This window comes from Elephas maximus, chromosome 20 (genome assembly GCF_024166365.1).
Source record: "Elephas maximus indicus isolate mEleMax1 chromosome 20, mEleMax1 primary haplotype, whole genome shotgun sequence".
Lineage (NCBI taxonomy): Eukaryota > Metazoa > Chordata > Mammalia > Proboscidea > Elephantidae > Elephas > Elephas maximus.
Window position 1 is genome coordinate 49,097,274 of NC_064838.1, and position 27,384 is coordinate 49,124,657.

A 27,384-nucleotide genomic window follows, 5' to 3' on the forward strand; every position below is an offset into this window, starting at 1 on the left:
AGACAAGCAGTGCTTAGAGCTTGAAACAAACTCCCTTTGACACAGTAAAAGGGTGTGAAGATGCCTACTGGGAAGTAAATCAGTAAAGGGTGTGGGTCTTGGGAGGCTATTTGTCAGAAGAGGTAAATGCAAATGGGGCAGATCTTGGGCTTTGTTGGGGGAACTTCCAGTGTAGAAGCATTACAGGTGGACAAAGAGTCAGATCCTTTTTGTTGTCTTTTCTCCAGTAAACTTAGTTTTTACATTTTTTGTCTTTAGTAGTGAAGGTGATGCCATCAAAGTTTTTGTGAGAGTTCGTCCGCCTGCAGAGGGTCCTGGATCAGCTGAGGGAGAGCAAAACTTATGCTTATCCGTGCTCTCCTCCACCACTCTCCGGCTGCACTCCAACCCCGAGCCCAAAACCTTCACCTTTGATCATGTTGCAGACATGGGCATCACTCAGGTAATGATGATTCTGGAAACTTAACTTTTCACTTGGAACGTATAAGCTTTTGTTATTTTTAGGATTTCGTTTCTGGTAGATCTCAGATGAGGAATTTCAAACATTCCTTTAAAATTTTTTAATCTAATTTTATTAAATAGTTTTCTTCTTCCTTCATCAAATTTTGTATCAATAACATAAGCCTACTTTTCTTCCCCTGTCCATCCATTGATGGGGATTAATGAGGATGTACTTCTCAGAGCTACTTGGATGATCGATAAGTACTATTAAGCTGCCTAGTTTAAAGAGGGTGATAGATTTAGGATTACTATGATGTCAATAACTGCTTTTCTAATTAAGGGCAATTTAGTTAAAATCTAGTCAGCACTACGTAATAGAACTTTCTGTAATGATAGAAATGTTCTGTATCTGTGCTGTTCAATACGGTGGCCTCTAGCCACATGTAGCTATGTAAGTTTAATTAAAATTGAATAAATTCAGTTCCTCAGGTGCACAGCTACATATGGCTGTTGACTACTTGAAATGTGACTGTAATGGGCATCACAGATCTAGATTGTTCACTTGTATATATGTATATGTATATATACGCGGATGTTTTTGCTGAGACATTTAGAACTTTAGATATTTTTTCTTTTCATTTAAGGCAATGCTGGCGAATAGAAATATAAAGTGAACCACATATATAATTTAAAATTTTCTAGTTGTAGTTGTCATCGAGTTGGCTCTGACTCATAGTGACCTTGTGTATAACAGAACAACTTGACTCAGTGGCACCTAACAATATATTCAAAATATCATTTCAACATGTAATCAATATAAAGCAAATTATTAGTGAGATTTTCCATTCCTTTTGCCATAGTCAGTGTTCAAAATCTGGTGTTTATTTTACACTTATAAACACGTTGCCATTGAGTCGACTCTGACTCATGGTGACCCCATGTGTGTCAGAGTAGAACTGTGCTGTATAGGGTTTTCAGTGATTTATGGAAGTGGATTATCAGGCCTTCCTTCAGCAGTGCCACTGGGTGAATTCAAACTGCCAACATTTTGGTCAGTAGCCGAGCGCATACCATTTTTGCTACCCAGGGACTTTTCTTTTTTTTTAACTTATAGCACACATCAATTTGGACAAGCCACATTTCAGGACCTTAATGGTCACGTTTGGCTCGTGGCTATGGTACTGGACACATAGGTCTAGGATTCTTGCATGGGTGATAAGGCTGTGTCTACTTACATGTAAAAGTAAGAATAAAAATCACATACTGATTACACCCACACCTCACTTACTGCCTGTCTCGTTATCTGACATTTTGTATTTACAGCAATAGTAAAAAATCTATTACCTGACTATTTTGTGTATTTACGAGGCAGCAGGCATGGCGGCAACAGCTGTGGAGTGTCCCCTCCCTTGAGGAGGGTCTCCTGGTGACCTCCAGGAAGCTGGGCCGTGCTGCCCTATGTCCTCTGCTCCATCCTGCCAGTGGGAGCGCAGCATTCAGCTGCTGCTTGGGGTGGCCTCCTCCATGGCCACATCCTCTGGGGCGATGCACAGACAGCACTGAGCCAGCAGGGCACCTGTTTTGGGTTCTAGCTCCTACGCGGCCTGAGGCCCTACAGCTCAAAATTGCTGTGGGTTGGGAAGGGAGGAAAGAAAGAAGTGCTGGACAGGGTGTTTGCAAGAAATGCATGCAAGTTTAATGATGTCCCAAAGTGAGCCAGACTGGGCCTGAAGCCTCCACCCAGTGCGTGTCTAGACTTCCACCACCCTCAAAAGACGCCCCAAGCTTTGGTGACTTGCCAGGCCTGAACAGGTGTGGGAATGTAGCCCTGGAGGTGGCTCTACGAGGGAAGCTCTGACCCAGCACAGGAGGAAGGTGAAACGGTTAAGTCGTGGGCCCTCCTGTCACAGCCTGGCTTTATCTGGCTTTGTCTCCTCTAAGCCTCCTCTGCAGAGGAATAATCCATAATTGGACTTATCACTGTGATGAGCACATCAGTAAATCTTAGCTGTTATTACTTCTGTGATCATATTTTCTAAATTAAAAAAAAAAAAACTCAGATAAATGGGTATTCCAAAAACAGAAAAAAAAAATCCTCCATTTTCACATAACACCAGTTTTCACATAATGACCTGGTCTTTGGAACCTAACCATGTTCATAAGTGAGGAGTGGATGTATTTAGTAGAAGCTCCTAAGAAAATTACTGGAGAAAATGTAAGGCTATGTATTTTATGCTAACACCAGTATAATATTTGTGTGCAGTATACTATACAAAATTCTGTCTAAAGTTGAGATATGAGCTTTAAATCTATAATTGTCTGTATAGGAGATTAATGGATATAGTTATGTTTAAAGTTTCATCATCTTAGATGCATTAGCCATTTTCCTACAGTGGATGTAATTTTCCTGTTACTTTAACACAAGTGTTAAAAATCTAAACATGGTTTTCGTTTTTGTATTATAGAATATAACTTAGGAAAAATGTTCTCACTTTTCTGAAATCTTAACGTGTTTGGTGCTTACATTTATAGGAGGCTGTGTTCTCAACTGTGGCCAAAAGCATTGTGGAGTCTTGCATGAGTGGTTATAATGGTACCATCTTTGCATAGTAAGTAGTTGACATAATGGTACCATCTTTGCATAGTAAGTAGTTGACTCTGCCCTTACACAAAGGTATGGTAGTAAGCACTTGTATTCATTCACTATGGCTGCTGTGACAATTATCACAAACTTAGTGGCTTGAAACAACACATATTTATTATCTTAGAGTTTGTAGGTCAGAAGGTCAACACAGGTCTCACTGGGCTAAAATCAGGGTGTCAGCAGGGCTGTGTTCCTTTCTGGAAGCTCTAGGGGAGAATCGGTTTCCTTGCTTTCTCTAGCTTTTAGAGACTGCCCACATTACTTGGCTCATATCCCCTTCTTCTGTCTTCAAAGTCAGCAAGGCTGCATGTCTGATCCTTCTTCTGACTAAGCTGGAAAACGTTCTCTGCTTTTAAGGACTCATAGGATTAGATTGGGCCCACCTGGATAATCTAGGCTACTCTTCCCACCAAGGTCCTTAACCTCAATCACATCAGCAAAGTCCCTTTTGCCATGTAAGGTAACATAATTACAGGTTTTGGGGATAGGACGTAGACATACTTGGGGCTCCATTATCTGCCTACCACAGTGCTTATCAAGAAATATGAAGGTATGTGTGAGATAAGTTTTTACCACTTTTTGAATTGGTGACTTTAATCATTCATAATGTGTGTATGTACCTAGATACAGTCTCATTTTTCTGTACTGCAGATATTTTAAATTAATAAACTTAATTTTAGAATAATTTTAGATTTATAGAAAAGTTTCAAAGATAGTACAGAGAGTTCCCATATACTCTTCAGCCAGCTTCTCCTAATGTTAGCGCCTCATATAACTGATAATCCAGAAAAATCATTTGCGACTCATAGCCACCCTGTAGGACAGAGTAAACTGCCCCCACAGGGTTTCCAAGGAGCTACAGATTTAGTGTTGGAATATAAGCTGGAGATTATGAAAACACTGTGTGTGCATCTCGAGGAATGTAATCAGTGTCACTGATTATACATGTAAAAACTGTTGAATTGGTGTATGTTTTGCTATGTATAGTCTCAACAAAAATAACAAGAAAATAAATAAAATTTAAAAGAAGAAAACAGATAAGGTGTGCTAAATCTGTGAATATTATGTAATGACTAAAAATAATGAGATAGTTCTCTATTTACTTACTTGGACATCTGAGCTAAAATTAAGGAAAAAAACAGGTTGCAGAATGGTATGAGGAGCGTGATCCCAGTTTTCATAAATAAAAAGTAAATGAAAACTGATGGGTATGTTTGTATAACCTGGAAGCATGTACTGGACAGTTAACAGTGATGAGCTATTAGGGATTGGATTGGAAGGAGGGAAGGTGGATCATTAATTTTTTACTGTCTATAATTTAAGAAAAGAAAGAGCATAAGCTTTTTGGGGGAAATTTTATACAGTAGTAGACCATATTAAAATATAGCAGTCTTCTAATTTTATGTGTAAAAATAACATGTGAAATTTCTTTTTTCCAGTGGACAGACAGGCTCAGGGAAAACATTTACTATGATGGGTAAGAAAATTAAAGGTTAACATTTGCTGGTTTGCTTTTTTTCTTCTGATAGCAACAAGATACATTTTTGGAGGGAAGGCATATTTCTACATAGGACATTGACCTAATAAAATTAGGGATATTTTCCGGGCTTCTGGCAGATTTCTAGTTCCTTGGTAGCTGTGTGTTAATCGTGCTCGCAGACATGTTCCCCAACTCAAGGCTTTAGTGAATTTTTATATGTTTGTACACCCATGTAATCACTACGCAAATCAAGCTTCCTCGTCAGTAACTACCCTACCCTGTCCATTGGAGTACCAATTACTGACTTCTGTCATTAGTTTTGCTTGTTTTTGAACTTCCTACCAATGAAATTATACAGTATGTACTCTTTTGCTCCTGGCTTCTTTATCTCAATATTAAGTTTATAAGACTCGTTCATGTTGCATATTTTATTGTTGTTAGGTACTATCAAGTTGATTCCAATTCATAGCAACCCCACGTGACAGAGTTAGAACTGCCCCATAGGATTTTCTAGATTGTAATCTTTACGGGAGTAGATCACCAGGTCTTTTCTTCTGTGGAACTGCTGGGTGGATTCTAACCACCAACCTTTCAGTTAGCAGCCGAGCAGTTAACTATTGCACCACCAGGGATCCTTGTGTTGTGTAAGTTGTTGTATGCCATTGAGTTGATTCAACACATAGCGACCCTACAGAATAGAGTAGAACTGCCCCATAATGTTTCCAAAGCTGTAATCTTTAGAGAAGCAGACTGCCACATCTTTCTCCTGAGGAGTGGCTGGTGGGTTCAAACCACTGACCTTTCGGTTAACAGCCAAGTGCTTAACCATTGCACCACCAGGGCTTCTATGTTGCATATAAAAAGCCAAACCAAACCCATTGCCGTGGTGTCAATTCCAACTCACAGTGACCCTATAGGTCAGACTAGAACTGCCTCATAGGGTTTCCAGGGAGCAGCTGGTGGATCTGAACTGCTGACTTTTTGGTTAGCAGCTGAGTTCTTAACCACCGCACCACCAGGGCTCCATCCGATTGATAGACAGGTGCTATTACAGTATTTCTCACAGGCCTAAACTTCACTTGTTTAGGAGCATAAACAGGAAACTGATTATACAGTGTGTCATCTGTTTCTGTATAAATTGCCTTTTACGTTGTCATTTAAATGACTCCAAAAATAGAATAAAAATGAACAGCTTTTTTTTTTTTTTAACTTTTTTTTAGGACCATCTGAATCTGATAATTTTTCTCATAACCTGAGAGGAGTAATCCCACGAAGTTTTGAATATTTGTTTTTCTTAATTGATCGTGAAAAAGAGAAGGTAAAACTTAGTGTAAAAATAAAGTGGTGCTATGAAATGTCTAGTTTTGAGTAGCTGGTTACTAGTAATTAGCTTGTAACACACAGAGAGGCATGGGTGGCACTCTCCGTTGTAGATAAGATAGTGTTGTATAAAAAACCTTCAGTTCTTAAGACAACATTAAGCTTTTTCATTTTCAATTTTAATTGGGCTTTCAGATGAGAAAAGATGCACCATCCTTTAACCTAGATTGCTGGTTTAAAAAAAGAAGTAGTACTGCTTAGGCTGTCGGATTTTAGAGGAGAGAAAGTATAAAGAGAATCTCAATTAAGGAAAGCAAATACACGAAGCTCCAACACCTACTTGTACCTAGGCTCACAGATGACTTGCAGGTGTCCCTAGATACTTACGATGTCCAGTAGAACAGGCCTATCCTTATCTCCTCTGCAGCACATGCTACCACCTAACCAAGATCCCCTTGTTTCACGTGTGGTGTGGCTCTGTCATCTGGAGGATATGGTCATCCCTCTTCTGTTGATTCCTACTTTGGCCATCCTCAGACTGTGCTTCTTTAGCATGGTGAACTCCAGGGTAAAGGGCCATTAATGTTATGTGTGCCATCATTTGTCTGTCAAGGAAACTGGTATATAACACTGGGTTACCATTTCCTCCTTTGCAGGGACTCTCGGCCCATAACTGTTGCAGTTAGACGCATGCGCTGAATGCCAGTGAAGTAATTAAGTTTAGCATCACACATTCCTGTAGTTAGAAATCCTATAGAAAGGCTTTTAAAATTATTTTCAGTCTTTTAAAGAACATAATACTTGCTTCAAATAAAACTTTACGAGGATGTAAGATAGACAAAAAGTAGAATTGCTCAAGTAGACCGCCCGATTGCCATCTCCCTGTGTTGGCTCTGAGGCACCTCTGGAACCTCTAAGGCTCCTGGAACGATGGTTTGATGCTTCCTTAAAATGTAATAATGTGTTGAAACTAGTTACCTAGATTTTTTTTTTTTTTAAGCTAACTTTAAGGTATTTTATATTGTGTCAGTGGGTAATATTGTGGGAAACTTATACCTTATGAAGCAAGTGAAAGATTAGCTCTTGTGTAAAATAGGGATGAAAATAATGTATCTAAGTAAGGCTTCTTTTTACAGGCTGGAGCTGGAATGAGTTTCCTTTGTAAGTGTTCCTTTATTGAAATCTACAATGAGCAGATATATGACCTGTTGGATTCTGCATCAGCTGGACTGTATTTAAGGGAGCATATCAAGAAGGGAGTCTTTGTTGTTGGCGCAGTGGAGCAAGTGGTAACCTCAGCTGCTGAAGCCTACCAGGTACGCTGCCTTGCGCTCTTTGATGCTTATGCAATGTGGCAGGCTGTGAAAAGCAGCTTGACCTCAAGAGAGTAGAAACCATTCTGCAGGTCACTGGAAAATGTGTTGATTGTAATTACTCTGTTTTGTTTATTTGGAATTGTCTTTATTTTTTCCTTGTTCTTGAAAGATACTTTTGCTGGGTTATTCTATTCTGGGTTATCAGTTTTTTTCTCCCAGTACTTTGAAGATATTTTTCCGTAGTCTTCTGGATTGTTGCCGTTGGAAGTCTACTGTCATCCTAATTGTAGTTTGTGGTGATCTGCCTTCTCTCTGTCTATATTTAAGATTTCTCTTTGTCTTTGGTGTTCTGTATTTTCACTACAGTGTGTTTAGGTGTGAATGTTGCTTTTTTTGTCTTCTTGGCCTATAATAGGATACATGTTATTGACTTGGGCAAAAGCATTGTCCTTAGGCCTTGATGTTGGGCAGCAAGGCCGTAAGTCTTTGCTAAAGTAAATTCTTAGAGGTATGTGTGGAGGGGGAGGTTAAAGGGGGCCTAATGAGCCTCACTGTCTGAATTTAAGAGCTTCTCCAGTAAAATTACTCAAACAAAAAGGGATTGTACCTTGTCTTGAGGAGCGAATGAAGGGCAAACAAAATATCAATCAAGAATCTATCAGTAAAAAGCAATATTAAGTAAGGCAGGCTCTTAAAAATTCTATCACAGAGAATCTAAAAATACACAATAGTAGGTAGTGGAGCGTAAACATGGACTCTCATGTGCGCATCAACTCCTGGCAATCTTGTTTCATTTATACCCCCACTTACTTTCCCACTCTGTATTATTTTGAAGCAAATTCCATATAATCAGTTCTTCTGTAGATATTTCAGTATGTATCTCAAAGATAAAGACTCTTAAAAAAAGTAGAATCACGATGCCATCATCACACTTAAAAATTTAAAATGTAACTCTTTAATATCATCAAATATTCCATATGAATTCAAATTTCCAATTGTACAAGTCATTGTATGCCTATATATTTTCATTTCCCTTGGGTAAATTCCTGAATGTGGAATGGCTGGTTAGTATGGTAGGTTTATGTTGAACTTTTTAAGGAACTGTCAAATAGTTTTCCAACATGGCTGTATCATTTTTCCTCCCCACTGGCAGTAGATGAGAATTTCCCTTCCTCCACGTCCTCGCTAACACTTGGTGTAGTCGGTCTTTTTTAGTTTTAGCCATTCTAATAGGTGTGTGGTAGAAATCCTGTTATGGTTTTAATTTGTATTTCCCTGATGACTGGGTGTCTTTTCATGTGCCTGTTGCTGATTTGTATGTATTTATGACATATTCGTTCAAATCATCTTTCTTAATTGGGTTGTTTGTCTTATTGAGGTGTAAGTGTTCTTTATGAATTCTGGATACAAGTCCTTTGTCTGGTACATATGTTGTGAATATTTTCTCCCAGTTTATGACTTGTCTTTTCATTTTCTTAATGGTATCTTTTGAAAAGCAAAAGTATTTAATTTTGATAAAGTCCAGTTTATCCATTTTTCTTTATGGTTCTTGCATTTTGTATTCTGTCTGAAACTTTGCCTTCCCCGGTCCCACAAATATTTTTTTCTATGTTTTAGAAGTTGAAGAGCTTTTCATTTTACATTTAGGCTTATGATCCACTTCAAGTTCATTTCTGGGTATGGTGAGAAGTAAGACTCAGTGCTCATTTTTTTCAAACCCAGCATACAACACCACTTGTTGAAAAAAAATCTTTTTCCCATTGGATTGCTTTTGCACTTTTGTTGCAAATTAATTGACTGTGTAGATGTGGATCTATTTCTGGACTATATTCTATTGCACTGATCTGTCTATTCACAAATACAGAACTGTCTTGATTATTGTAGCTTGTTGCTAAGTGGTGAGCCTTGACATCAGGCAGGCTAGATTCTCCAACTTTGTTTTTTTTTTAACAATTGTTTTGGTTATTCCTGGTCCTTTGCATTTTCAGATAAATTTTAGCATCAGCTTGTCAGTATCTATAAAAAGCCTGATGGGATTTTGAGTGGGATTGTGGTGAATCCATAGATTTGGGGAGAATTGACATCTTAACAGTATTGAGTCTTCCAGTCCATGAACAGTCACTGAGTAGTTTTGTTTTTTGTTTTTGTTTGTATTTTGGTTTTTGTATATGCTGGCATTTGTTTTTTTTTGCTTATGTTTCACAAATAATAGTACACTGTCCAGATTGTTCTGTACCTTGCTCTTTTTTTTTTAAGTATATTTTGCAGTTTTTTGGAGTTTTTCTATGTTTGAGGGACTCACTCTTGTTTTTATGCAGCTGTATGGGTCTATCATGATTTATTTAATATTTAATATACAGTATTTGATATTATAAAAAGGAAGTATAAAATACTATCCAAGAAATGTAAAAGATACAAATACTTTCAATTTTATACTGTTGCTGGTTAATAAGAGAGGGCTATAATGGCTAACACTTGTTTAGTGCTTACTGTGGATGGAGCCCTGGTGGCGTAGTGGTTAAGAGCTCGGCTGCCAACCAAAAGGTCGGCAGTTCAAATCTTCAAATCCACCAGCCGCTCCTTGGAAACCCTATGGGGCAGTTCTACTGTGTCTTACAGGGTCACTGTGAGTTGGAATTGACTTGACAGCAACAGGTTTGGTTTGGTTTGGGGGCTCAAAATGTGGTGCTCATGCCATCAGCATCATCTGGGAGTGTTATAGATTGCATTGTGTCCCCCAAAAATGTGTGTAAACTTGGCTAGGCCACAATTCCCAGGATTGTCTGATTGTCTACCATTTTGTCATCTGATATGATTTTCCTATGGGTTGTAAATCCTACCTGAATGCTAATGAGGTGGGATTAGTTGTGGTTATGTTAATGAGGCAGAACTCAAACTACAAGATTAGGTTATATCTTAAGTCAATCTCTTTTGAGATACAAAGGAGAGAAGTGACCAGAGAGACATAGTGACCTCATACCACCAAGGAACGAGAGCCAGGAGAATAGCATGTCCTTTGGACCTGGGGTCCCTCGGCTGAGAAGTTCCTGGACCAGGGGAAGATTAATGACAAGGACCTTTCCCCAGAGCCCACAAAGACAGAAAGCCTTCCCCTGGAGCTGGCACCCTGAATTTGGACTTGTGTCCTAAACTGTGAGAGAATAAATTTCTTTTTGTTAATGTCATCGTTTGTGGTATTTCTGTTATAGCAGCTCTAGATGACTAAGACAGAATTTGGTATTAAGAGTGCAGTGCTGCTGTAACAGATACCTAAAATGTGGAAGCAATTTTGAAATGGTGAATGGATAGAGGCTGGAAATGTTCTGAAGTGCCTAATAGTAAAAGCCTAGATTGCCTTGAAGAGACCATTGATGGAATTATGGACATCAAAGACAATTCTGGTAAGGACTCCGAAGGAGGTGAGAACTGTTAAACTGGAGACAGTGTAAACAGTGAGAAATGGCCACAGCAGAAGCAGGAGACCAGTGTGAGAAAGCACTAGAACCCAGCCATGAAGTGAGGGAGCTGAGTGCCTTTGGCAGGTTTCCTGGTGGAGTGGGGTGCCTTTGAGCACTTATTGGTAGAGCTAGGCTTGCTGACCCACAAAACAAGAGAGCTGAGTGCCTTCCAGCCAGAGTTTACTGGCAGAGTGGGATGCTTACAGGAGCTTATTGGTAGAGCTACAGAGCTTTGGAACACTTGCCCCAGCAGGACAGAAACGAGTGGTGAGGCCCAAGGGGCCAAGAGGCCAAGGAACCAGGAAGCAGAAATTGAAGAGACAAGGAACACAGAAAGCAGAGCTTTTTCAGTCTCAAAGGGAAGAACCGCAACCTCTGGGGTCTCAAAGGGTGGAGTCACCACTCAGATGAACAAGAAAAATGGTGTCACCCAAATTCGAGGGAGCAGAGTTGCCTTTCCAGTGGGCCTGGAAGGCGAAGCTGATACCCAGGGCTGAGGGGCATCCACTCAGAATCCGGAGAGTATGGCCCATACCTAGAGTCTGGAGGGAAAGGCCATTGTATAAATTGTCTCAGAGAATAGAGGATTATTTTCAAGCCTTGAGGGCTAATGTAATGTGTCCTGCTGACTTGCTTGGTGCCTGTTACTCCTTCTTTTCCCTCCAATTTCTCCCATTTATAATGGAAATGTCTAGCTTGTGCCTGTTCCACCATTGTACTTTGGAAGTAGATAACTTGTATTCTAGATTTCACAGATGAAGAGGAATTTTTGGATTTTGGACTTGGAGTTAAGACTTTTACTATGATATGATAGGGTAAATGTATTTTACACGTGGCAAGGACATGAATTTTGGGGAGCCAAAGGGTGGAATGTTATAGATTGCATTGTGTTGCACTAAAAATGTGTGTAAACTTGGCTAGACCATGATTCCCAGTATTATCTGACTGTCCACCATTTTGTCATCTGATGTGATTTTCCTGTATGTTGTAAATCCTACCCAAATGGTGTTATTGAGGTGGGATTAGCGACAGTTATGTTAATGAGGCAGGACTTAGTCTACAAGAACTAGCTTGTGTCTTCAGCCAATCTTTTTTGAGATATAAGAGAGAAGCGAGCAGAGAGACATGGGAACCTCATACCACCAAGAAACAAGAGCCAGGAGAATCGTGCATACTTTGGACCCAGCGTCCCTGTGCTGAGAAGCCCCTCGACGGGGGAAGATTGATGACAAGGACTTTCCTTTCCCCAGAGCCAACAGAAAAAGAAAGTCTTCCTCTGGAGCTGGCACCCTGAATTCAGACTTCTAGCCTCCTAGCCTAGGAGAGAATAAATTTCTCTTTGTTAAAGCCATTCACTTGTGGTGTTTTTGTTACAGCAACACTAGGTGACTAAGACAGGGAGCTTATTAGAAATGTTGACTCTGAGAGCCCCCCTCAGACCTACTGAATCAGAATCTGCATTTTAACAAGATCCCTAGGTGATTCGTATGCACTTTAAAGTTTGAGATACTTTGCCCTGTGGGATTGGTACCCACATTCCCATTTTATAGATATGGGAACTGATCCTTGAAAAGGTTATACTGGCCCTAGACTACAGAGCTAATAAACGGTGAAGCCAGGGTTTGAACTTAGGTTCATCTGATTCAAGAACCTGCAGTTGGAACTTTCTGCTTTCGTAGGGAATACGAAAAAACCAAACCAAACCCACTGCCGTCGAGTCGATTCCGACTCACAGCAACCCTATAGGACAGAGTAGAACTGTCCTGTAGAGTTTGCAAGGAGTGCCTGGTGGATTCAAACTGCTGACCTTTTGGTTAGCAGCCATAGCGCTTAGCCACTATGTCACCAGGGTATAGGGAAGGAAAAAAACAATTCTTTGAAGACCAAAAGAGCTGACAAAACTTTGCCTTCAAGATAATATAGAGATTTATCTTGTCCACCTTTCTTATTGTCTAGATAAAGACATTCAAAGAGATTTTGTGGTTTGCATTAAGTTAACACAAATAGAGAGTGGCAAAACCAGTTCTAGAATGTAAACCTTCTGTTTTCTTGTTGACTCTCTTTCCATATTATGGAGAGGGAACAGGAAAAGGACAGGGTAAGGAAAATAATTTGAGAATGTTCCTTGGTAGACCAGTATTCTTTCTCACTACTCTTTACAAATTTCCTACTGATGATTCTGGTGGCTGTTGTGTACCACTTGTGATACTATAATTTCACTTAGTGAGCTAGATAACAATGGCAAGGCCGTACATTCCCCACGCCTGTTTTAGAGGGGAGATACCCTTTGTGTAAATATTGTTTAAGCAGATAATTAGCTATATGCCTGTACTTATTAAAATGAGTGATTCTCAGGTACTTATTTTATGTCTTAAGTTTTTCTTAAACATATACACTGTTGCTTCTTTTCATATATTTTCCTTCTGCCTAGGTATTGTCTGGAGGATGGAGAAACAGACGCGTGGCATCGACATCCATGAATCGAGAGTCCTCTCGGTCCCACGCAGTCTTCACAATTACGATAGAGTCAATGGAGAAGATGAACGAGACTGTGAACATCCGTACCTCCCTCCTCAACATGGTGGATTTAGCAGGCTCTGAAAGGCAAAAAGATACCCACACAGAAGGGATGAGGTTGAAGGTAACAATGAAATTATGGTCTTCAACTTGTGTGTGAATTCTTACTAGAAGTCAATACCAAGCAAAGTGTTGTGTGGGCTACAAAGAAATAAGAAATTGCTTCCATCTGAATGAAACATATTTTGTTGTGTGGCGGAGACAGTAAATATACATGGAATAGGACAACTCTGGCAGAAGCAAAAGTGTTTGAATTCATACTAGGGGGTTAATGGTACAAGTGGCAGCAGAGGTCAGAGGAAGATGCATGTGACAGAGACTGCTTGGGGGAAGCTCAGGAAAGAAGTGGTTCTTGAGTCTCAGAGGGAACAAGATTTGGGGAGGGAGAGAGGAGCAGGGAATACATGCTCCGCAGGGGAACATCTCAAGGGTTATTGTGGTTGCTTAGTGAGTATGACATATTTCAGCATGGACCCAGTGGCTGGACTGGGGTTAGGTAAGCAGGTGGACTCGGATCACTGAGGACGAGGAGTGCCAGGCCAAGTTTGCACTCAGCTGACACTAAAACCAAAACCAAACCAAACCCACTGCCATCAAATCGATTCTGACTCATAGCAACCCTATAGGACAGAGTAGAACCACCCCATAGAGTTTCCAGGGAGCGCCTGGCGGATTCGAACTGCCAAGCTCTTGGTTAGCAGCCATAGCACTTAACCACTACGCCACCAGGGTTTCCTGAGCTGACACTAGGAAGTCCTTAAAAGTTTTGAGTAGATGAGTGATTTCATGAAGAAAGCCTGTTTCATAAAAACTTAGCCACCGCACCACCAATGCCAGATTCAAGAGGGGAGAGCCTAAAGAGAAAGAAGATGAGTTAGGCTGTTGAATAAATATCTCAGGTATGAAAGGTTAAGGACCTAGTCCCAGGCTAAGATATCAGCAGTGGGAGCAGAGGTTCTACATGTGTTATATAGACTGCAATACATATTGTCAATAAATACGTGTGGATTCTGTAGTTTAGGATGTATGTGGGCAAGGGGAGAAGAGTTGGGAATGGTGGAGGAGAGATCTTTTTGCATTACCCACCCAGTGCCGTCGAGTTGATTCCGACTCATAGTGACCCTATAGGACTGAGTAGAACTGCCCCGTAGGGTTTCGAAGGAGCGCCTGGTGGTTTCGAACTGCCAACCCTTTGGTTAGCAGCTGTAGCACTTAACCACTACGCCACCAGGTTTTCCACTCTTTTTGCCTTATAAGTGAGGATTTGAGCCTCTGAGTTCTTGGCAGTTTCAAGCAGAAGGGCTTGTGTTTCTCATGGCACATGGTGATAATAGTATGCACTTATAATAGCACATATGCCAGCACGCTTGCAAGTGTGCTGCATATCTTAACTCATTTAACTTTCCCAGCAACTCTGGGAAATGGGTACTATTATCCTTTTTAATTGTACAGTTAAAGAAATGGAAGTCAGTTATCCAGGGTCACACAGCTAATAACGGTAGAGCTCAGGTTCAAGCTGATGTCATGTAGCTCCGGGAATAGTGCCCTCAGCCATGACACTACACTGCCTTTCTCATTTACTGAATGATAATGAATTGTAGCAACTCTGAATTTAGTACATCTTGCTTTATAATTTTCATTCTTTTTCTCTTTTTTGTCTACACTTCCACCGTTGCAGATGCTATTTACAGTAAAAATCCAATGTGATCATTTAGTCCAAACATTTTTCCTGTCTTCCCAATCCATTGTATTGTTATACTTTAGGAGTCTCTGGGTGGAAAAGACGGTTAATGCATTTAGCTGCTAACTGAGAGGTTGGAGGCTCAAGCCCACCCAGAGGCGCCTTAGAAGAAAGGCCTGACGATCTACTTCTGAAAAATCAGCCGTTGAAAACCCTGGAGAGCACAGTTTTGTTCTGACCCACGTGGGGTTGCCATGAGTTGGAGGTGACTCCAGTAGCCACCAAAGTCCTTAGTAGGAAATGGTAAGGATAGTAAGAGGAGTACTTGTCCATTGAGGAACACCCTCAAATTATTTTCCTTTCCCTGTCCTCTTTCTGTGCCCTCTTCATGATATAGAAAGAGAATGAACAGAAAATCAGAAGGCTTAGGTTTTATGATACTTCATAGGATTAGACTGAATTTTTTTTGTAATTGTCAGTAGCTTTGAGGGCCTGGAAGGTAGATTGTTAGTTATCACACCCTTATAATGCAATGCAGTGGTTAAGAGCTCAGCTGCTAACCAAAAAGGCCGGCAGTTCAAATGCCCCAGCTGCTCCTTGGAAGCCCTAGGGGCAGTTCTACTCTGTGCTATAGGGTCACTATTAGTCCGAATTGACTCAACAGCAATGGATTTTTTTAAATAATGTAGCAAATATTTAACACAAGGATTGAAAAATGCGTACTATCCCAGCTTTTTCCTCTGGCCTTTTCTGGTCTTTATCCTTACCTACAGATCAATTTTAAACTATTACAATCATGAAGGGAATTAATGTAATTTTTTTCCTGCACGTGATTTTTTATGTTTGTCTTTGAACACTAAATTGCAGTGTATATCAAATAGGAGCAGGTTAGGAATAGCTGAGCGCATCTTTTTGTTGAAATGTTAGTTATCCTTAACTCATATTGTCTCTGCCTTGACTTTCCATCCAGAGTTGTCACCCCTGCTTGAACTATTGGAATTCAAAATACCAAAAGGTAACCAGTGTACCTAATTTTTTTCTTTTCTTTTTCCCCATCCCCTCAGGAAGCAGGTAATATAAATCGATCATTGAGCTGCCTGGGCCAAGTGATTACTGCACTTGTTGATGTGGGCAACGGAAAACAGAGGCACGTTTGCTACAGAGACTCCAAACTCACCTTCTTACTGCGGGTAAAGTAGACCAGAGCTTCCTGGGCTCTTGGTTTTCATTATGCTCACTATGGCAGACAGTGGGTCGTGTGATTTCTCACCTGAAAATGTGGACTATTCATGTCATTAAACAGGATTCCCTTGGAGGTAATGCCAAAACAGCCATAATTGCAAACGTTCATCCTGGATCCAGGTGTTTTGGGGAAACCCTGTCAACGCTTAATTTCGCTCAAAGAGCCAAGCTGATTAAAAACAAGGTAAAAATTCTTCTGAGCATGCTTTATTAAACAATTTAGAAAAATACCTAAACTTGTAGCATCCCGTTTTTCTGATTATCCTAATATTAACCATACTTTTTTATTTCTCCATGAAAGCTTATCTTAACTTCCAGATTTCCATTTCATTTTTCATACAACTGTTTCATACATGGTATAATTGGAGACCCAGGTTAGATTCTTATGGGTGTTATTGTTTGGCTAGTTTTTCTTAAGAGAAAAACTAGTTTTTCCTTTGTTATTTGTTTGGAGACTAAATTTACTTGCCTAAATCATGCTAGCAGGTGTGTGTGTGTGTGTGTGTGTGTGTGTTTGCAGAGGTGGTACACTATGAAAATAATTTGATAACATTGACAAACTGTCTTTCAAGTTGTCTGTGACTCCACGAATTCTGCATTTTACTTTACATACAAGAATCTTCCTTGATGTTGGTGTATACCAGAGGTCAGCAAACTTTTCTTGTAAAGGGCCAGATGATAGGTGTTTTAGACTTCTTGGACCATTTGATCTGTGTCCCAGCTACTCAACTTTGCTTTGTAATTCAGAAAACCAAAACCAAACCAAAGCTGTTGCCATCGAGTCAATTCCAACTCATACCAACCCTATAGGACAGAGTAGAGCTGCCCCATAGAGTTTCCAAGGAGTGCCTGATGGATTTGAACTGCTGACCTTTTGGTTAGCAGCCGTAGCACTTAACCATTAAGCCACCAGGGTTTCCTGTAATTCAGAAAGCAGCCATAAATAATATGTAAACAAATTAGTGTGACCTGGTTTCAACAAAACCTTACTTACAGAAACAGGCAGTGGGCTGGGTTTGACCCATGGGCATGGTTTGCCAACCCCTGGTGTAGATTGTCAAAAGACCAAGGAGTTCACAGCTTGCTTTGAAGAGGTTGGAGACCCTTTGGTTCCAGAAAAAGGAATCCTAGTGCCATAAATTGGTTGATTAATTTCCTTTTTCGTTCAAGGGGGAAAATTGGCCATTCTTATCTCAGAAGTAAATGTCATGATCATCTGATCATCTAGTTACGGTGAGAGTGAAAAGGTCCATGTTGACTCTTCTCCGTCAGCTAGAATAGTCTCCTCAACCCCTGAGGTAGTCACATACTACATTCGAGGGACATACAGTTAATTCTCATTATTTGCATTATGTTCTATAAAGTTGCCACGAACGCTGGAATAGCGAATGCTAAGCCATTGCTCTTGGGAGAAATACAGGGTTGGTTTCTGTGAGCCTCTGCTAACAACATCAGTTATCACCGTATGCATACATCATGGTTGGTAAAATAGAAGGTCAGCGAAAACAAGAGAAACCCTCAGTGAGATGAACTGACACATAACCAGAGTAATGGACTTAAAGATACCAACGATCGTAAGGAAGACGCAGGACTGGGTAACGTTTAGTTCTGTTACACATAAAGTTGCCATGAGTCGGAGCTGGAAACTAACAACAACAAACAATACATAACCTTGTTTTCTGTGTGTTTCTGTTTAAAGATACTTTTTAAATATATATTATTAATTCATTAACTTTGAACTCTTGAAAGTAGAACTATAGTTCATGCCTGAATAAAGCTTATCTGACACACATGTTTTTTCTGTAAGGCACTTCACACAGCCTTGCACTTAGGAACAGGAGACAGCGCTTCAGCACTATGCGTGGGGGCCATTTTAAATGGCAGAATCACCAACGTAAAGCACAAAAATGCAAAAAATGTACTAAATAGTGAAAAGGACATTTGTTTATAGTTTGGGAGTTGGAACAAAAAGGTAGAGTTTTGCCTTGTTCGACCTCAGCTGGGAATGTGTGCCTTGTTAGGTGCTGTCCCATAGCGACCCCATGCACAACAGAAAGAAACACTGCCTGGTCCTGCACCATGCCCACAATCGTTGTTATGCTTGAGCACATTGTTGCAGCCACCGTGTCACATCTTGTTGAGGGTCTTCTTTTTTTTTTGTTGATGCTGTACTTTACCAAGCATGATGTCCTTCTCCAGGGACCAATCTTTCCTGACAACGTGTCCAAAGTATGTAAGGTGTAGTCTCGCCATCCTTGCTTCCAAGGAACATTCTGGTTGTGCTTCCTCCAAGACAGATTTGTTTGTTCTTTTGGCAGTCCACGGTATATTCAATATTCTTCACCAATACCAGAATTCAAAAGCATCAATTCTTCTTTGGTCTTTCTTATCCATTGTCTGGCTTTCGCATGCATATGATGTGATTAAAGATACCATGGCTTGGGTCAGGCACACCTTAGTCTTCAAGGTGACATCTTTGCTTTTCAACACAATGTGCGTTCAGTGACTCAAATTTTTTTGCCTCTCTGTGCATGCCGACAAATGATGACAGAAGTGTTCTAAATATTGATTTTGGTGTTACAAATAAATTTTAGCAAGTAGGCAAATTTGCAAATACAGAATCCATGGATATGGAGATCAACTTGTAGGTTTTGTTTCTTTTCTTTCTGCTTTCTTTTTTTAATTAAACTTTTCTGGGGCCACACCTGGGTAAATCAGAAGAGTAGTTCTTTTTATGTCCTCAGATTATGATTTGTAGTTGGGTATTTGTTATATAAACAGAAAAAATGACTAGAGCTTTCTGACCCTATTTCTGGGTACTTACTGGGAGTCTTTGAAGAGTGGAGAACTGCAGTGATAATTAAAATTATGATGTCACCAATGTGACAGTGATGTCAAAGTGTACAGGCATGCCTCATAATGAGGCTGGCTGTGAGAATTAGGAGCAACTGAAATAACTTCTTGACATACAGAACAGCAAAGCTAGGATCCTTATACTAGTCACTATCAATGGTAAGCCCCCTGCTGCAGCCTACCAGTGGGAACTGTCTCATTGCTACTGGCTGGGCTATCTGGGACTTGTTTAAAGATGAGCTATTTGAATCTCTCCCATTGGGCAGGCTGCTAGGCCTATGACAAGAACTCAGGGGACCTTGGGAATGTTAGCGGGTTTCTTCCCTCACTAAGTGTCAGGTATTTCAGAATTGGGTACATTTAACCTGGGTGGTACTCAGCTATTGGCCGTTGTGGTCACCCTGAAGGTCTTTGTGGCCTTTTAAACCCTTTTAAAACTTGTCTCAAATGAAGCATTTCTTTTAAGAAAATTGAAGATGGCCTTTAGTGTGATGAAAACCAGATGGAGCTGTCAAGCCACCTTATCCTTCCAGGAAGGCTGTTAAGACTTGATACAGTGTTGGATTCCTCTGAGAAGAGTTGTTTCAGCCAAGCTGATGGATGTTGGGCCAGTCCTTCAGGTCATCATGCTCTTATAGGCTAGGCTCCTTCACCACTGTGTGTCAGGACAGGGGAGATGACACCCATGGAGGTGTGTGCCCTTCTTCAGGAGGGAGAAGCTGCCCTTTAGGAGAAGGAAGTGTTAGGTGAACATACCTAGATCCCAAGGGTGATCTAGTCCAACAGCACCCAGGGCTGTTCAGCAGAGGGAGGAGGTAAGTAGGAGCCGAAGCAAGGAGTAGTAAGGGGGCAGAGAGCTTGGCTGGTGCTGGTCTGTCTCTGGCCCCACATGTGAAGGCCCAGAGAAGGGAAGCTTCCTCCGCAGGCCTGCAGACTGTGATTCTGGTGGCCTTTGGACTGTGGGTGAGATGGAGGTACAGCTTCATTTGGTGTTCCTCACTCCAGACCATAGAAAAAAATGTGAATATAGGACTGTACAATTCAAAGAACATTCTTTTAATGCTTCCTTAAAAATTCTTAAACAGGCAGTGGTAAATGAAGACACCCAAGGAAATGTGAGCCAGCTGCAAGCTGAAGTGAAGAGGCTCAAAGAACAACTGGCCCAGTTTACTTCAGGGCAGGTACTACCAGAAAGCTTTCTGACCAGAGGTGAGATGAGCAACATGTCCTTTATCCTGGGTAAGGCCACCTGCTAATACTGGTATGAGAACCCTTGCTGATGGATTGGCAGCCATGATAAGACTATGTAATCTGCCCATATTGATCCCTTTCTGTTTATTTTACCTACATAGGAACACGGTACTTTGTAATCAGATACACATACCAGAGGCACTGAATTCTGTGAAATGTGGTGGGAAGAGGGAATCAAAATAATTCTTAACAATTCATCCCTAATATATGCTACAAAAAAAAAAAATTTTTTTTATATGCTACAAAGATACTAATAAATTATGTTTAGATTCACTTCTAAGATTCTGTCATACCATATGTAATCCGTTTATGTTTACAAAACAGGATAAGAGAAATTTAATTTTTCTTCAGAGAAGAGCTAATGTGTAGCATGAGTTAATTTGAAATCCATAAAACCACGAGAGTGAAATAGATCTCAAGAACGATATGCACACAACCCAGTAAGACTCTCCCAATTTATTTTAGGGCCACTTCTAAGATTCTGTCATACCATATGTAATCTGTATACATTTACTAAATAAAGAGAAACTGATTTTTTGTTAAAGAATAATATGTAGAATGGGTTAATTTGAATCTATAATCCTGTGATGGCAGTCTGGTTCTTTTAGGTTAGTTGAGAGAGCAGTCCATCAAATGCTGCCTATTTTAGTTCATCTTTTGGTTTTAAAATTTTGAGAAATAAACCTTTTTTTCCCCCCTCTCCTTTTTTCTTTTCTTCCTTACTGGATCAATTACAGACCCAGAGAAGACTAACTATGTGAATTGTTTCCGAGAGGCAATGTTATTCTTTAAGAAGTCTGAACAGGAAAGGAAGGTAGGAAACTGAGTTTGGTATAATGGGGATTCAAGATGCTTCACGTTTTTACTGTGTGGTTATTATTGCCTTACTAAGTGAAGTAAATGGCACCAAATAAATAAAAGAAGGCTGTGAAGAATCTAATTTTACCTTTAAGATTAAACGTGAATTAAAAAATTACCTATATGTGACCAAATGGTTAACAATTACTTTAAAACCAAGATGAGAATGTGAGGGAGCAGGGAAACTAGATTAATGGAAATGGAACAACCAAAATGGACATAGGGACTGTTCACCCATTATAAAGAATGTTACCAGTGTCACTGAACAACTTGTGTAGAAATTGTTGATTGGGAACCTAAACTGCTGTGTAAACCTTCACTGAACACACCATAATATATTATCGAAAAAAAGATTAAATGTGAAGTTAGTGTTTATTTGTAGGTTTATGAACATTTAGGGAAGCTGAATTATTTTTGTTTAACCAAGTTTTGGCTTTCTTAAGGCTCTAATAGAAAAAGTTACCCAATTAGAAGACCTCACGATCAAAAAGGAAAAATTTATCCAATCTAATAAAATGATTGTGAAATTTCGAGAAGATCAAATAACGCGGCTGGAGAAGCTCCACAAGGAATCTCGGGGAAGCTTTCTGCCCGAGGAGCAGGATCGTTTGCTCTCAGAATTAAGAGATGAGATTCAGACTCTGCGAGAACAGGTGAGTGCATGGCATTTGGAAAAAATTTCAGAAGAAACATAAAATTGTCACTGAATTCTTGTAATTTTTGTACAATGGAAATTGTTTTAAATGAACTCAACTGACAGAATGATTTCATATTTCCTTTTCCTCCTTTTCTAAAATCAAACAACCTGAAGGGAAAATGTAGTGATACTGGTACCATAGAACTCAGCCCCAGCAGGCCAAGCATGATTTACCTTAGTGGGCGCTTGTGGTTATCTGAATAGGTAGTCTCTTTAGAGTTGAAAAACTTTGAGAAAAGTTTTTTTGTTTTGTTTTTCCTTTTCCCTGGGGAGGATGGATAGGTAATAACAGGCCCATGGTCAAAACCCAAAGACAATCTGTTATCAGTTTTTTTGTGTATCTTTCCAGAGTTTTTTTTTTTTTTTATGTATATTCACACTAATATAAAAATATGGATAGTTTTATTCCTTTTGTATACAAAAGACAGCACAGCGTACACACTTTTCTGCACCTTGCCTTTTTCATTTAGCATTGTATCTTGGAGGGCATTCACACTTAGTCGTCAGAGTTTCGTTATTCTCTCCCACACCCCCACCGTACATTTGGCCTGTCCACTTTACATGAAGAGTCTGCTGTAGTGGACACCCTTGTGCTTATCTCCTTGGGCCCCAGGTGAAAGTCATAGAACTCAGATGTAGAATGACAGAGTTGTTCTATGAGCATTTCAATCTGATCACAAATGCCAAGTTGCTTTCCACAGTGGCGGGCTTTTTGGAAAGACTTGTTCATTAAGGAAGTGGATGCAAATATGCTGTGTCTGTAATTCTTCTGTCATAGATTGAGCACCACCCCAGAGTTGCAAAGTATGCTATGGAAAATCATTCCCTCAGGGAAGAAAATAGAAGACTGAGATTATTAGAGCCCGTGAAAAAAGCCCAAGAAATGGATGCCCAGACCATTGCAAAACTAGAAAAAGCTTTCTCTGAAGTATGTGACGCAGGGAAAAACGACAAAGGTAAGGGATGAGCGTATAAATACCTTGTAGATCCACCATCCATCTGTCAGTTTGTCCTACTGTGGTGGCTTATATGTTGCTGGGATGCTGGAAGCTATGCCACTGGTATTTCAGATGCCAGCAGGGTCAACCTAGGTGGACAGGTTTCAGTGGAGCCTCCAGACTAAGTCAGACTTGGAAGAAAGACGTGGCAGTCTACTTCTGAAAAAATTACCAGTGAAACCTTATGAATAGCCGCAGAACATTGATATAGTGCCGGAAGATGAGCCCCTAAGGTTGGAAGGCTCTCAAAATACAACTGGGGAAGAACGGGAATTCCAGAACACTTAATTGTGCTTATGTGGAACCTGTATTTAGAACAAGAGGCAATCGCTGCAACAGAACGAGGGGATACTGCATGATTCAAAATTAGGAAAGGTGTGCATCAGGCTTTCACCATACCTATTCAATCTGTATGCTGAGCAAATAATCTGAGAAGCTGGATTATATGAAGAATGTGGCATCCGGATTGGTGGAAGACTCCTTAACAACCTGCAATATGCAGATGACACAACCTTGCTTGCTGAAAGTGAAGAAGAGTTAAAGCACTTACTGATGAAGATCAAAGACTACAGCCTTCAGTATACATTACACCTCAACATAAAGAAAACAAAAATCCTCGCAGTTGAACCAATAAGCAACATCATGATAAATGGAGAAGAGAATGAAGTTATGAAGGATTTCATTTTACTTGGATCCATAATCAATGCCCATGGAATTGGGCAAATCTGCTGCAAAAGACCTCTTTAAAGGATTGAAAAGCAAAGATGTCATTTTGAGGACTAAGGTGCACCTGACCCAAGCTGTGATATTTTTGATTGCCTTATATGCATGCGAAAGCTGGACAGTGAATAAGGAAGACCGAAGAAGAATTGATGCCTTTGAATTATGGTATTGGCAAAGAATATTGACTATACCATGGACTGCCAGGAGAATGAACAAATCTGTCTTGGAAGAAGTACAGCCAGGGTGGCTCTTGGAAGTGAGGACGGCAAGACTTTGTCTCATGTGCTTTGGACATGTTACCAGGAGGGACCAGTCCCAGGAGAAGGACATCACACTTGGTAAGGTAGAGGGTCAGTGAAAAAGAGGAGGTGGATTGACACAGTGGGCTCAAGCACAGAAAGAATTATGAAGATAGAGTAGGACCGGGCAGTGTTCTGTTCTGTTGTACCTAGGGTCGCCATGAGTTGGAACTGACTCGACAGCACGTAACCTGGCGGATGATAAGTTCTTTCACCCACTGCATTTACTGTTTGTTCCATGTCCTCAATAATCCACAGACTGTTAACATTACCTTTTACCATTAATTGCTGCAAAGTCCAACTGTTGATGTTTCTCCATCCAGAGTTATGCATGTTGCTTCACTCCTTGTTTGCTCCTTCTCCAGCTGGAAAGGCATCGGCTTACACATGTGCCTCCATCCTGTGGCCTCTGAGCTTCTTCATGCAGCTTCCAGTATCTTTGATGAGCTGTGTTGACCCCTGTCTCTCCTGCTGAGTTGCACGCTTTTGTGGTTTAGGGCCCACCTTCTAACCCATGTCTCTTCTTTTTCCTCCTTGTGCCTCAGATTGATATCTGACAAAGCACTTAGAAAATGTGTTGTGTTATTTTTTGTCATTTCAAAGACTGAGGTGGTTTCCTTCTTAACAGGTCAGCAAGGTTTCTCTCCTAAAGCTCCAAAAGAGCCATGTTCATTGGCAAACACTGAGAAGTTAAAAGCACAACTCCTGCAAATTCAGACAGAGCTGAATAATTCGAAGCAAGAATATGAAGAATTCAAAGAACTAACGAGGTAAAGTGTCAATAAACATACGTGCTTACCTATTTTAGTATCTTTTAATGCTGGTTCGCTTTAGTGTTTAACATTGAAAATTTAACTGGACATTTCACTTTAAATATTAAACCTTCACATTAACAACTAACTTATGCATGAAGAGAAAAGGCTTGCTTCTGGCTCTTTAATACATTTCATGAGCTATATGATATGAATGTTTTAAGCGATGCTTCTGTTGATGTTAGTGTCTGTTGGGCTTACATTGTAAATTCTTTATCTGGTTACTTAATTTTAGTCACTGTTGTTAGGAACTAAATCAGGAGTTTTAGAAATGATAGGTTTATTAATATTCTTACTTGATGCTCATTGCATAAAAGAAAACAAAGATAAATAATATTAAAGATAATTCATATTAGAACTAAAAGTCACCCTATCGTAAAATATAAGGAGCTCTGGCAGCACAATGGATTAGCACTCAGCTGCTAACTGAAAGGTTGGTGGTTTGAACCACCCAGCAGCTCTGCAGGAGAAAGACCCGGTGATCTTCTGTAAAGATTACAGCCTAGAAAGCCCAGTGGGGCAGTTCTGCTCTATCATATGAGCTCAGAATTGACTTGCACCTAACAACCAGCAGCACCTAACAATAGCAAAAATAATCATAAAATATAGTCAAGGAAATATTTGTTTTAAAAATAATATATATGGCATCATTAGGGATTATTTGGGCTTTTAAAATTGGAGCTCTACTATTTACTAGTTGTATACCTTAAATAGTCATCAATTTCTCTAAGCTGTGTATTACCCAATAGGAAAATCAGGGTAATAATCTGAAAGAATATCTTTGATTAAAAGAGACAACTGTAAAGTTATATGAGAATATAAAAATTACAACCCACTGCCGTTGAGTCGGTTCTGACTCTTAGCAACCCTTTAGGACAGAGTTCTGCCCCGTAGGGTTTCCAAGGCTGTAATCTTTACCGAAGCAGACTGCCACATCCTTCTCCTGTGGGGCAGCTGGTGGGTTCGAACCTCCAGCGAGAACTGAAGCACTGCGCCTCTAGAGCTCCTTGTAAATTATAAAGTACTCTACAAATGTAGGCCATGACTCATTACCTCAAATACTCAAGTGTGTTACACCTATTAGGAAAAAGCAGCTAGAATTGGAATCAGAGCTTCAGTCTTTGCAAAAAGCGAACTTTAATCTTGAAAACCTTTTGGAAGCAACCAAAGTCTGCAAGCGGCAAGAAGTTTCCCAGCTGAATAAAATTCATGCTGAAACCCTTAAGGTAGGTAATCTGAAGCAATGCTTCCACCATAAGGCATTGTGGCCTCATTTTGCTAATAATGGAACTAGTGCATGGTTTACCTCCAGCTACAGATCAAATCCCTTTCAGTCAGTTAACCCTGGGGTGGTGCTGGTCCTCGTGCTCTGGTGTGTACCCCAGAGGCAGGGTGCTGTAGGAAAGGATGCGGCATTTAGAGTCAAACCTGGGTTCAAATTCCAATTGGCCACTAACCTTCGGCAGGGTTTCCTGATCTCTGAGCCTCATAGTTCTTGTCTCTGAACTGTGGGTGAGGATAATTTAATTGCAGGTTTGTTAGAGCATTGCGTGAGATCGTTGATGCAATGCCTGGCACAGGGCTGAGCTCAGTAAATGACAGCTGTTGCTCTCACGTATCACGTGCTTCAAGCTCGCAGTGGAAGAATAGGAATCCTAAAGACAAAGACCACTAAGGGATTATAAGTAACTGCGGGAATAACCAGAAGGCTTTCTCCCTAAAAACCATAGTCCTCAAAAAAGAAAACGTGTGCAAGTGTCTGAGAGTGAGGAGGGAGAAGGGGAAATGCACAAGGAAAGCACCAGAAGGTGACGATGATGGTTTTAGCTTTTGTACCAAATTCTCTGAGGATTAAAAAAAACCTTCCTTATGCATCTTAAACTTTTTAAAAATATTACATGTTTATGTATCTGTCATGGTTATTTTTAGCAGGACCGTTTTTTAATAGAAGACTTCTCTTTAAAATAATTATATTCATTTTTTTTTTTATTCACATGACAAATTTTTAAAGGTACAAGGGAAGTACAGCGACTTCTGCTGTCCTTCGAGTCATCCAAGACCCTTCTTGGAGGTGATCAATGTTATCAAGTCTTCTTGTGTTTTATTTTCCTCTTTTACACACATGGTAGCCAGTTGTGCACATTGTTCTTTAAAGTTAGTCCCGTGGCTGAGGGAAAAGGTGCTCTCCTTTTTTTGGGTTTTTGATTTTGTGCAAAAATCTATTATATGTCTGTATCATGATTTAACCTGGAAAGTGCAATTTTTTCTTAGAAAGGTAGAGTTTTTCTGTTTGCTTTTTTAAAAAAGTAGACTTTAAAATCTGTTAGTGTAGGAAATTATTTTAAAAGACTTTAAGAATATTGCCAAATATTTTATAACGCTGTGTTTATAACACCTTAGTGCAGTAGAATTGTAGAGCTTGAAGCCCTCTGGTGTTCTAGCACTACCCTTTGGTTTGTAATGGAGCAAACAGGACTAAGGGGGTTAAAAGATTTGCCATGGGTGGCATAGCAATTCAGATCTCTTGTTGCTGTTGTTGTTAATGTTTAATTGCACAAATACGTTATCAATACATGCTCCTTGTTTAAAAGGTGTGTGTGTGTGTGTATTTAACCAAGTGAAGGTTAAAGTTCCTTTTGAGTATCAGTGCCAACTTGGGGACATTCTAGTCCTTCAGCCACCACCCCCAGAGGTGGTTTGTTATTAATTCAGGAGTTCTTTTGCTTAGCATTTT

At 40.1% G+C, this 27,384-nt stretch overlaps 1 protein-coding gene across 2 annotated transcripts in view; it reads left to right on the forward strand.

Moving 5' to 3' along the window:
• The window catches only part of KIF15 (kinesin family member 15), a 61,388-nt gene that overhangs the window by 5,964 nt on the left and 28,040 nt on the right, over positions 1 to 27,384 (forward strand). The window contains exons 3-16 of one of the 2 annotated variants that reach the window (XM_049863014.1): positions 259 to 442; positions 2,974 to 3,050; positions 4,525 to 4,562; positions 5,786 to 5,883; positions 7,022 to 7,201; positions 13,091 to 13,300; positions 15,982 to 16,107; positions 16,221 to 16,343; positions 20,098 to 20,251; positions 21,001 to 21,077; positions 21,565 to 21,774; positions 22,597 to 22,774; positions 24,467 to 24,608; positions 25,735 to 25,876. In XM_049863014.1, the coding sequence (XP_049718971.1) occupies positions 259 to 442; positions 2,974 to 3,050; positions 4,525 to 4,562; positions 5,786 to 5,883; positions 7,022 to 7,201; positions 13,091 to 13,300; positions 15,982 to 16,107; positions 16,221 to 16,343; positions 20,098 to 20,251; positions 21,001 to 21,077; positions 21,565 to 21,774; positions 22,597 to 22,774; positions 24,467 to 24,608; positions 25,735 to 25,876 (1,939 nt within the window). The remainder of the gene's footprint in view (positions 1 to 258; positions 443 to 2,973; positions 3,051 to 4,524; positions 4,563 to 5,785; positions 5,884 to 7,021; positions 7,202 to 13,090; positions 13,301 to 15,981; positions 16,108 to 16,220; positions 16,344 to 20,097; positions 20,252 to 21,000; positions 21,078 to 21,564; positions 21,775 to 22,596; positions 22,775 to 24,466; positions 24,609 to 25,734; positions 25,877 to 27,384) is intronic. The other variant, XM_049863015.1, reaches the window with a different exon arrangement.